This window comes from Muscardinus avellanarius (genome assembly GCF_963383645.1).
Source record: "Muscardinus avellanarius genome assembly, chromosome: 14".
Taxonomy (NCBI): Eukaryota; Metazoa; Chordata; class Mammalia; order Rodentia; family Gliridae; genus Muscardinus; species Muscardinus avellanarius.
The window spans coordinates 18,862,528-18,874,877 of NC_137800.1; the positions used below are offsets into that span (position 1 = coordinate 18,862,528).

General features: G+C 47.0%; 1 protein-coding gene across 1 annotated transcript; it reads left to right on the forward strand.

Annotated features, from left to right (window-relative positions):
- Positions 1-9,106: 9,106 nt before the first annotated feature.
- LOC308273104 (putative tripartite motif-containing protein 61) lies at positions 9,107-9,535 on the forward strand (the record flags this gene model as incomplete). Its single annotated transcript, XM_080710221.1, has 1 exon — positions 9,107-9,535. One exon carries the CDS (start codon positions 9,107-9,109, stop codon positions 9,533-9,535), a length of 429 nt encoding a protein of 142 aa, XP_080566347.1.
- Positions 9,536-12,350: the final 2,815 nt, after the last annotated feature.

The following is a 12,350-nucleotide window of genomic DNA, read 5'->3' on the forward strand; positions in this document are numbered from 1 at the left end:
CCTACTGGAATGGAAACACTTCCTTTCTGGTCATGGCATGCCTGTGAAGGAACATATTTTTTACTTCTAGGAGCAGAGCGTTCCAGAAACTTTCTCTGGGACATAACCCTTTATATTGGCCTTTTCTTAAAGTGTACCCTGTGGAACATGGGATGGCAGGCAGGTAATCCCAGTACTATGGAGGCTGAGACAGGGGGATGGCAGGTTCCAGGACAGTTTTACTAACTCTTTTTTTTTTTTTGCAGATCTTGGGAAGGAACCCCCAGGGGCATTCGATCTCTGAGCTGTACACACTGCCCTATGTTTTATTCTTTACTTTGAAACAGGGTCTCATTAAGTTGCAAAGGGCCTCACTAAGTAGCTGAGGCTGTCCATGAACTGTGATCCTACAGTCTCAGCCTCCTGAATGCTGGGATTACAAGCATGCACCACCACGCCCAACTAAAATATATATTTTTTTTAGGTACTCGGAATGAAACCCAGGGACATTCTACCTCTGAGCTAAACCCCAGCACTATTTTTTTAAATTTAATTTAATATTTTGCAATCATGGGGATGGAACCCAGGGGCATTCTACCTTCGAGCTACACTTCCAGCCCTATTATTTATTTATTTGTTGGTTGGTTTATTTGACTTGCAGTACTGGGGACGGAACCCAGGGGCATTTTACCTACAAGCTACATCCCCTGCCCTTTTTTTTTTAAGGTCTAGAGATGGAACCCAGGGACATTCTACCCCCGAGTTCCACCCCTCTGCCCTATTTTTTATTCTTTATTTTTGAAACAGGGTCTCACTGAGTTGCGAAGGGCCTAAGTAGCTGAGGCTGCCCAAAACCATGATCCTCCAGTCTCAACCTCCCAAATGCTGGGATTACAAGCATGCGCCACCATGCCCGGCTATTTTTTTATTCTTTATTTTGTTTTTTTTTTTTTGTTTTTTTGTTTTTTTTACTATCTTTTTTTCATATTTATTTTTAATTGGTGCACTGTATTCATACATCATAGTGGGATACATACTTTTGTAGACATACATGCACACATTGCCCAGTCAGCCCCCACCCGATCCCCACCCCGTTCTCTCCCTATCCCCCCCTCCTATGCTTGGCTTAGTAGTTGACATCTAGTATTATAGCAATTTATCCAAAATTAAAAATGATAATCTCACATAACAGTTTCATTTGTCTGATACCAAGCTTTTGATGACTTAAAGATAACATTTCAATATTTCTTTTTGCTTTCTTTCTTACCAGAGAATCTATTTTTTTCTATTTTTTAGGTGAAACTATCATATATTTATATATTTATTTTTCAGAAAAAAAAAATCTATCCTAATATGGAATATGGACTCTAGGTACCCACATCGATCGTGAAAAAGAACAAAGCTAGAAGATATATATCTGATTTCAAACCATATAAAGCTACAATAATTGAAACAGTGTAGTACTATTCTAAAGGCAGATATATAAACCACTGGAGTTAAATAAAACCCTAGACCTAAATTCTTCCCTATATTGTCGTTATTTTTGACAAGGTTTCCACGAACATTTGGTGGTAGAAATAATAATCTTTTAACTAAATATTGTTGAAACATAATAATTACATGGAAAAGAATAAAATTGGACCCTTACCTAATCCCATATACAAATATTAACTCAAAATAGATAAAAGACCTAAATATAAATCTTAAGACTATAAACTTTTAGGAGAAAATCTGGGTCATAAAACCTCACAACATTGAAATTGGCAGTGATTTCTTGGTTATGATTTCAATGGCACAGGCAACAGAAGAGTATACAAACTCCCTAAAAAATAAAAAACATATTGTATATCCAAAGACAATGTAAACAGAGTTAACAGTTACTAATAGAATGGGATAAAATATTTCCAAATGCTATATCTGAAGGTATATTAATATTCCAACTAGAAATCCTAAAAATTAACAACAATAAAGGCAAACAATACCCTTTAGAGATAGGTAACAGACTAACATAAATAATGAATCTCCACAGATAACCAATCTTAGTTGTCTGTTGGATGGAAAATCTTGTTTCTCTAGTTCTGATGTTTGTTACCTATTTCTTCTTTGTAGTTAATCTCTTTGAGTATTTTCTCTAGTGCTGGTTTTGAAGACATAAATTCCTTCAGTTTCTGTTTGTCATGGAAGCTTCTTATTTCTCCATCTAATTTGATAGAAAGTTTTGCTGATGTTTGTTACCTATTTCTTCTTTGTAGTTAATCTCTTTGAGTATTTTCTCTAGTGCTGGTTTTGAAGACATAAATTCCTTCAGTTTCTGTTTGTCATGGAAGCTTCTTATTTCTCCATCTAATTTGATAGAAAGTTTTGCTGGGTAGGAAATTTTTGGCTGGAAGTTGTTTTCTTTCAGAGTTTGGAATATGTAACTCCAAGCCCTTCTGGCTCTCATAACTTGGTTTGGGAAGTCTGGAGTGATTCTAATTGGTTTGCCTCTGAATGTCACTTGGCCCTTTGCTTTTGTTGCCTTTAAGATTCTCTGCTTGGCTTCCACATTGGTCATTTTGACAATTATGTGGCGTGGGGATCCTCTTCTCCGATCCTGTCTAATGGGAGTTCTATAAGTTTCCTGGACCTGCGTATCGACCTCTTGCTCTATGTCTGGACAATTTTCTGCTATTACTTCCTTGAAGAGATTGTTGATCCCTTTAGTTTCACTTTCTTTTCCCTCCTCTATTCCAATTATTCTTAGGTTAGCTCTCTTAAAATGGACCCATATTTCTTCAATATCAGATTCCTGCTGTCGGATATTTTTTCCTAGATTAGAAACTATGCGTTCATTTTTGGAATGATCATCTTCTAAGAGCGAGATTCTGTTCTCCATGTGTTCTAATCGGTTGTTTGTGCTTTGAATTGAGGCCTTTACTTCATTAATTGCATCCTTTATCTCTTTTTGGCTCTCTCTGAGTTCTTTTCGAAGCACCTCTATTATTTCTACAGTTATTTTCCTGATTTGATCTTCTAGAAATCTCTGATTTTCTGTTTTATCGGGTTCTGATGTTGTGGGGTTGTGAGCATTCATTGCTCCAGTATTATTCCTCTTTCCCATGATTTCGGAAGTTTGTGCCTTCTCTGGGTTCTTCCCTTGGGTCACTATGACTTCACTTAAGGTGCTCTGGATCTCGAGTCAGTAGTATCTCAGACCCCACTACTCCTTTATTGGGTTGTATCACAGAGTCTCCGACCCAGAGAGTCGATAGAGGCTGCTTTAGACCGTGGGGGGTGCCAGGTTGCATGTTCTCCTATGGTGTGATATCTCTGCCACCGCCCCTCTCCCACTGGGTCAAGTCCCAGTGAGTACAGTACTGGGATTTCTCCTATGTGGCCCGCAATTTGACTCACTGTTCTTGAGTACGCAGATGTAGCTGTAGTGAATTCGGTGCTGCCGCCGCTGCTACACCCTCGGCTGTTGGGCTGGCGTTTTTTTTTTCTTGGTTTTGATTTCCACTCTGAATCCCTGCAGCGTGTGCTGAGCTCAGACACTGAGAGCTTTAGATGTCCTCTGCGCCGAGAAATCCCGCCTGGCTGTTCCGCAGCGGCTCCCCTCGGCTTGCTGTGGCCGTCCCATGAATTCGCCGGCAGTATGGCACTGCTGCCGCGTCTGCCGCGTCCTCGGGCGTGAGGATCTCCTCTGTGGCTCTGTTCTCAGTCCGCTTTCTCTCTGGAGCCTTGTGATTTTTTTTGTTTCTCTGGTGATGTTGTTTTCTGGCTTTGAAAGGCGCTGATTTTGTGGTAATGGATATTTGTTGTTAGCGGGGCTCTTAAGCCCCGCTTTTCTCAGTCGCCATCTTCTATTCTTTATTTTGAAACAGGGTCTCACTAAGTTGCAGAGGGCCTCACTGAGTAGCTGAGGCTGTCTGAGAACCAGGATCCTATGGTCTTAACCTCCTGAATGCTGGGATTACAAATATGCACCACCAAGCCTCGCTCACAGCATTATTATTATTATTATTATTATTATTATTATTATATTTTCTTTTTTGCAGTACTGGGGATGGAACTCAGGGGCATTCTACCTCCAATCTACACCCCTGCCCTATATTTTATTCTTTATTTTGAAACAGGGTCTCACTAAGTTGCAAAGGGCCTCACTAAGTAGCTGACACTGTCCGTAAACCATGATCCTCCAGTCTCAGCCTCTGGAATGCTGAGATTACCAGCTTGCACCATCATGCCCGGCTCTGCCTGGACCTTTTTATATTTTATGTTGAAACAAGCTCTCAGTAAATTGCAAAAGGCCTCCCAAAGCATAGACTCTGGCCTTGAACTTTTAATCCTACTCTCTTAGTCTCCCAAGTACTGGGATTCCAAGCTCCACCACACCTGGCTTCGCACAATTTCCTATTGTACCCCATATTTTACCCACAAAGAAGACAATATAATTGTATACTATAATACACTGTATTGGATCTTGCCGAAGCTGGGTGTGGCGGTGCACCCTATAATCCCAGTAGCTGGAGCCTGAGGCAGGAGGCTTGCTGGTTGCAGGCCAGCCTCAGTAACTTGGAAACAAATTTTTTAAGAATGAAAAAGAAATAAACCGGTGGTGGTAAATTCTTTTAATCTCAGTACTTGTGCATCTAAGATAGGAGGATCAACAACTTAATGAAACTCTTTATAAAATAGATAAAAATAGAGCTGGGGCGTGTAGCTCAGAGGTAGAGTGCTCCTGGGTTCAATCCGCAGTACCAGCCAGGTGTGGTTGGACACACTTAAAATCTCAATAATATGCTTTAGCCTTGCATGGTGGCCCATGCTTATAATCCCAGCTTTTGGGAGGGTGAGACTGGAGGATTGCCTCGGCTATTTAGTGAGGCCCTGTTTTAAAATAAAGAGCCGGGCGTGGTGGAGACGTTTGTAATCCTAGCACTTGGGAGGCTGGGACAAGAGGATCCCACAGTTTCAAAGCCAGCCTCAGCTACTTAGTGAGGCTTTCATCAACTTAATGAGACCCTGTTTCCAAAAAAATTATAAAATAGGTCTGGGAGTGTAGCCTGGAGGGAGAAAAGCCCCTGGGTTCCACCTACAGTACCAAAAAAGTAAAATAAAATAAAATAAAATAAAATAGAGAAGAAAAAAATAGGGCAGAACGTGTAGCTCGGAGGTAGAATGCCCCTGGCTTCCATCCCCAGGACAACCCCACCCCCAAAAAATCTCAGTACTTGAGAGGCTGCGGAGAGTCCAAGATTGTGGCCACCCTCAGCAACTTAGTAAGGCCCTCCACAACTAGGTGAGCCACTGTTTCAAAATAAAAATAAAATAGACTTTGGGGTGTAGCTTTGAGGTAGAATGCCCCTGAGTCTGTCCACAACAGCACAAAAATAAATAAATAAATAAACGTATTCATTTTTTCTGTTGCTGAAGATTAAACACAGGGCTGTTCTACCTTTGACTACACACCAAGTCATTTTATTTTTATTTATTTATCCATTTACTTATTTATTTTGTGGTGCTGGGGATGAACCCAGCGTCATTCTACCTCCAAGCTACACTCCATCCCTATTTTGTATTCTTTATTTGTTTACTTATTTATTTCTTTACCTATTTATTTGCAGTCCTAGGGATGGAAGGCAGGGGCATTCTACGTTTGAGCTATACCACAAGCCCTAGTTTTTACTCTTTATTTTGAAAAAGGGACTCACTGAGTTGCAAAGGACTTCACTAGGAAGCTGGGCTGTCCCTGAACCGGGAGCCTCCTGTCTCAGCCTCCCAAGTGATGGGATTACAAGGGTGCGCCACCATGCCCCATGGTATTCTGGCCCCACTAAGGAGCTGAGGCTGGCAGTGAACTGGTGATCCTCTGGTTTCAGCTTCCCAAGTACTAGAATTACAAGGGTGACCATGCAGGGATTATATATATATATTTAAATTTGAAACAGGGTGTAGCTAGGTTGCTGAGAGTTTTACTAAATTGATGGTGAGGTCTCTAAGAACTTGTAACCCTTCCATCTCAGCCTCCCAAGTACAGGATGAGAAGTATGTGCCACCAGGCCCTGTGAACTAAAGCTTTTGATAGCCTAAGGGGGGCTCACCGGGCTGTGGCGGAGCCAGCCTATCACTGCAGCAGCTGAGCCCCTGGCCCAGCAGCCCCCTCCCCACAGCAGGATCCCCAGCACTCTTAGCTCTCCACCTGGACCTCTCTCCCTCCTTCCCTCCCTCCCCGAGGAGGAGCCAGCAGCTTCCAGTGGGTGGGACCTAAGCCCCTCCTCCTAGCAGGGCATATAAGCCCTGGGCTTAGCCCCAACCACACAGTGTGGCCCCAGCTGACTCACAGTCCTGTGCCAGACCCAGCTCCAGGACCTCCCAGGGCCTGCTCAGGTAAGTGGGGAGATGGGCCCTGCGGTGGGGGTCAGGGTGTAGAAGACCCAGGCTCCAGATGCCCTGTGCCTGCCTAGAGGTGGCCCTGGCCCAGGGAGCCCCAAATGGGCATCCAGTTACAGTGTCTGCTGGGGCTGGGCTGGCTCAGTGTGAAGCAGGAGCTTGATAGGGGGGAGAGGCCAGGCAGGACCCCTGCGCCACCTCAGCATGAGCTCAGTAAGCCCTCTGCCAGGACTCCTGCTCTTCAGTGAGCGAGGCCCAGATGCAAACTCCCTAAAGCCGACAAGCCTGGGCCCAGGTCTCCTTAGTGTGGGATGGAGAGGACTCCCGTCCAGCGCTCCAGGCTCCCACGCCCTGGTTGAGGCCCGCGTGGACTCCTCCTGGATGCCGCAGAGGGAGGTTCGTGATCAGGAGGCCATGTGGATGGGAACACGGAGCCCCAGAGCCAAGTCCTCAGGCTGCAGGACCATGCTGAGACCCTGAGTGTGGAGAGCTGCCTGGGGAGGCGCTGTTGGGCTGGGGGATCAGGCCTGGCAGTTTTGGAGAGGGTGGTGGGAGGAGGCCAGGCGCCCTCCCTCCCTCCCCGCAGTGCCCTAACTGACAGTATGGGTGTTGCGAGCTAGGCCCTGAGCACCTGCTGTGCCCCAGGTCTGCAGCCAGGACCAGTGCCCTCCTCAGGGGCCCCGTACCATTGGCCCCAGGTGCTGGGTGCAGCCCTGGGCGCCTGGATCCTTGCTCTCCCCCAGGCTTGCTCTTCTGACCACTCCACCTCTGCCAGGCAGGGCAAGCAGCCATGTCTCCTGCTGCTCCCTGAGTCTGGATCCCTGAAAGTGCTCTGTGCCCCGCCCTAATCTCAGCTTCTTCCTGCAACTTTCTGGAACTCTTTAGTTCCAGCCTCAGGCAACCAAACCCAGAGTGTCTTAATCCTCTCAGGGATTAGAACTGTTGATTTAAGCAGGTTGGAGGCCCAGGCCCTTAACCTCTTCTTCAAGGCTCAGACAGGAGGATCAGAGGTCCTAGGACTCAGCAACTTCTGGAGGCCCTTGGCAAATTAGTGAGATCTTGTTGCAAAATAAAATCAATAGAAAACAGGGTGCAGTGGCCCAAGCTAATCCAGAATTTAGAGGCTGAAACAGGAGCGTCAAAGGTTTGCAGCCAGCTTCACCTACTCAGGGCGTGGGGTGTGGCCCAGAGGTAGAATGCACAGGGACTCAATCTCAGTAGTAATAAATAAAAATTAGAAATGTGTCTATTATACTGGGTCAAGGTTATTACAGGTCTTGATTGAACCCAGGGGCTTGGTAGCTCTGAGCTATACCAAAACACTTAATTTATTTTATTTTAATAACACTTTTTTTTTTTTTTGTGGTACTGGTGATGGAACCCAGGGGCTTGGAAAAAGGGCCCCTTAAGCCAACTGAAGCTGGCTCGAACCTGCCCGATCCTCCTGACTCAGCCTCCCAAGTGCGAGGATTACAAGCAGGTGCCAGCACGCCAGGCGGTACTGGGGTTTGAAGCCAGGAGCATTCTAACCCCAGGCTGCACTCCCTGTTTTTCATTTTGAAACAGGGTTTTGCTAAGTGTCTGAGATGGCTTTGAGGTGTGATCCTCCTCTCCGCCTCCCAAATCCTGGGATTACAGGCATGTTCTTGAGTAATATGCAATATTTATTTACTTAATTTTGTGGAACTAGACTTTGAAACCCGGGGCATTTACCTCTGAGCTATATCCCCAGCCCTTTTTTTTTTTTTTTTTTTTTTGGTGGTACTGGGGTTCCTGGAAGCCCTTCTACCTCTGGGCTACAATCCCAGCCCTATTTTATACTTTTTTTATTTGAAAACAGGGTCTCCTAAGCCAGCGCGGCTGGCTTTGAACCCGCGCAATCCTCCTGTCTCTGCCTTACAAGCGTGCGCCACCATGCCAGGCCCCAGCTCTATTTTTTTTTTTTTTTTTTTTTTTTTTTGGTCTAGGGATAGAACCCAAGGGGATTCGACCTGAGCTACTCTTGGCCCTATTTTTTATTCTTTATTTTGGATCTCACTAGGGTCATTTGAGGGTCTTACTAGGTTATGGATGGCCTGACTAATTAGCTGGGGCTGTCCACGAACCGTGGTTCTTCAGTCTCAGCCAACCGCCGGAATGCTGTGATTACAAGCATGCCCACCTCGCCAGGCTCCCAGCCTTGTTTTTATGGGTTTTTTTTTTTCATTCTTTATTTTGAAACAGGATCTTACTGAGTTGCTGAGTTCCTCACTCAGTAGCTGAGGGTGGCCAAGAACCGCAATCCTCCTGTCTCATCCTCCCAAGTACTAGGATTACAAACTTATGCCACCATGCCTGGCGTATTGTATTTCAAAAGAATGTATATTCAATGGGATAAAAATTCAGTTCTTATGATTGGTGTATATGTTCTTCATTGCTTTATTAATAGACTGTTTTGGTTTTGTTTTAAGAACCCTGGCCAGCTGATCTGAGTGTCCTGCAGCCTGGAATTCCCTACAGTTGTGGATTTCATCACTTGAATATTGTTTTTTTTTTTTTTTTACTGATACCATTAAACAGGCAAGTTGAGCTAGTTTTGGGGACCAGGGGCAGGGCCACGCAGGCATCCCTACTCCTATATCTGGACCTGAAGAGACAGGAGCAGGTCCAGCGCAGAGTCCATCAGGAGAGGGGCCGCTGAGCGCTGGCCTGGTCTGCCGGGGGTTCCTGGAGCAAAAGCCTAGCCCGAGTGCCGTTCTCCTCGGACCCGGTGCCCATGGATACTCAGGCCTTGATCGAGAAGCTGCAGGCAGAGGCCGCCTGCCCCCTCTGCCTGGATTACCTGAGAGACGCGGTGACCATTGAATGTGGGCACAACTTCTGTGGCTCTTGCCTCCTCGGGCGGTGGCAAGGTCTGCAAGGCACCACCTGTCCCTGTCCTGTCTGCTGCCACCCCTGCCGGGACAGGAACCCCAGGAGGAACACCCAGCTGTGGCGCCTGGTGGAGGCCATCCAGCGCCTGCCGGACAGGAGACCCCGCTGTGAGGAGCACCAGGAGGCTCTGCGCTGGTTCTGCGAGCAGGACCTGCAGCTCCTGTGTCCCCAGTGCAGGGCCTCCAGCGACCACCGGGGCCACGCGCTGTGTCCCATCCCCCAAGCTGCCGATCACTGCAGGGAGAAGCTCAGGAGGTACTGGGAGTTCTGAGGGGGCAGATCCCAGATGTCGAAAGTCAGGCTGCAAATGGAGCTTTCAAGATGGGTTTTCTTAGCCGGGCGTGGTGGCGCACGCTTGTAATCCCCGCGCTTGGGAGGCAGAGACAGGAGGATCGCGCAGGTTCGAAGCTAGCCGCGCGCGCTGGCTTAGGAGACCCTGTTTCCAAATAAAAATGTAAAAATAGGTCTGGGAGTGTAGCCCGGAGGTAGAAGGGCTTCCAGGAACCCCAGTACCACCAAAAAAAAAAAAAAAAAAAAATCTGAGAGTATAGCCCAGAGGTAGAAAGCCTCTACTAAAAAAAAAAGATGGGTTTTCTTGAGGGAGGAGATGACAAAGCAGAAGGAAGAATTAGATCTTGAATTCGAAGAACTGAAGCGCTTCTTGAATATGGCAAGATTAGACATGGAGAAGATGTTCCTTGAAAATCAGTGCTGTTTCCTCTACAGACTGAGGGAGACTGAGGGACATCTATAAAAAAATGTCAGGCCACATGAACTTCATCAGAGACCGGCTGGGTGAGATCAGAGAGAAGTGGCTGGGACCCGGCCTGGACTTCGTGAGAAGTCTCGGCGGCCTTAAGGCCAGGTGTGAAGACGTGTACCCCCCAGCCCTGTGCTCATGGAAATTGCAGGCTGAGAGCCCTAGATTCCCCCCGCACTGCTTCGGCCTGTGCAAAATCATCTGCACATTTCAGGTGACTTGACCTTCAACCCTCGGGCTGCCCAACCCCGACCCTCTGGCCTCAGCAAACAGGGACAGGTGACCTTTCTGAGCAAGGAATCCCACGCCCTTCCCGAGCCAGAATTCTTTGCCGCTGTGCAGAATGACCAGAGATTTAGCAGCAGGAGACATTTCTGGGAAATAGAAGTGAGAGGGGTAGGTAGGTGGGCCCTCGGCGTGCGCCAGAGGTCTTCCTGCGAAAAAGGCTGGATGAGAGAGGACCTCAGCAAGGACTGCTGAGGACCTGGAGCAGTTCACACAGCCAGGGGGGAGCCCAGCGTCAGGAGGACGGCTGTGTTCCTGGACTGTGAGTTGGAGGAGGTTTCAATATATAATCTGGACCAAAGGTCTCATGTGCATACTCTGACTGGTATATTCAGCGGAGAGCTTGTGCCTTTTGTCGCTATTTGCAATAGGTCAACAGCTCTTACAATCAGCCTGGTCAGAGGGGGGTGAGCAGCTGTCTGAGCCTCTTTTTCTATACTGTTTTCTTACCGTGTTTTTAGGCAGTGGAAATAAAGACTAAATTCCTTCAACAGCGTCCGGCTCTGTGCTTCAGCGCCCCCTCCTGCTTTCTGCTCCACACCTGGACCAGGGCAGGTCCACATTTCTGTGTGTGTGTGTGTGTGTGTGTTGGGTATTTGAACACAGGTTCAGTTTACCTGTAAACTGTTCCGACATTTTCATTAACTTTTTTGTGTACATGAGATGGAACCCAGGGGCATTCTATACCTCCAGTGCTATTTCTTATTCTTTTTTTTTTCCTGTGGTACTTGGGTGGAATCCAGAGGCTTTCTACTTCCGGGCTATACTCCCAGACCAATTTTCTATTTTATTTGGAAACAGGGTCTCACTAAGTTGCTGAGAGCCTCACTAAGTAGCTGAGGCTGGCTTTGAACTTGTGCGATCTTCCTGTCTCAGCCTTCCAAGAGCAGGGATTACAAGCGTGCGCCACTGCGCCCAGATTCTTAATCTATATTTTTGAAACAGCATCACACCCAGCCAAGAACGGCCTCATTAAGTAGCTGAGACTGGCCATGGACTGCGATTCTCCTGTCTCAGCTTCCCATATAGTGGGATGACAAGCCTGCGCCACCATGTGGGCGCCTTTAATTTTCGATTCATTATTGTGTGGGGCTAGGGATTGTAGCCAAAGGCATCCTTTCTTTGAAATACACCTCCAGCCATGCGTGGTGGTGCACGCTTTTAATCCCAGTGCTTGGGAAGCTGAGACAGAAGGATCCTACAGGTCAAAGCCAGTCCCAAATACTTGATGAGGCTCTCAGCAACTTAGTGAAACCCTGTTTCCAAATAAAGTATAAAATAGCCCAGAGGTAGAAAGCCCCTGGGTTCCAGCCCTGTACCACACACACAAAATACACCTCTAACCCTCAAGCATTGTCCTGAATACAGCTACTGGACCCCAGAGTTCTGACAGCCCCTTTGGGGTGTTCGGCCACTTTTCCTATTCCCTGCTGCTTCTAATAAACCATTTACTCGCCTTCAAAAAAAAAAAAAACCCAGGAGACATCACTGGAGCAAGTCTGACACTCCTACTGAAGGGAGACCCTTCAAAGGACATGCAAATATCCTATGCAAATTCTGAGAGCTGCTTCCGAGAATCTCCAGAATCCCAAACTCCAACCACAAACAACAAAGGACATGCAGACATATATAAACCCCTAGCGCAACCACCAGGAAGGGATTTCCCTTCCTGGAAACCCCTCCCCTTCGGGGAACTTTTCTCTCTCTCTTGCAGGTCACATTAGCCTTGAGAGGGCGGAGTGCAATTAAAGGCACATGGCCTGGACAACATTCGGGTAGTGACCTGAAGGCCTCTGCTGGACATCAAGGCCGACCAGGGCCCCTAGGGGTGACCTGCACCTCTTTCCTAGCAGATCATGTGGACTCTGGGAGAAAGTAGTTTGCAACTGACGGCACGTGGCTCTGCTGGCAGCTACTGGACACCAGAGCCCTGACAGCCCTAGAGGTGTTCTGCCACTTTCCCTATTCCTTTCTGGCAGATCGTGTGGACTCTGGGAGAAAGCAGCTTGCAACTGAAGGCATTAGGCTTGGACGACCCTCA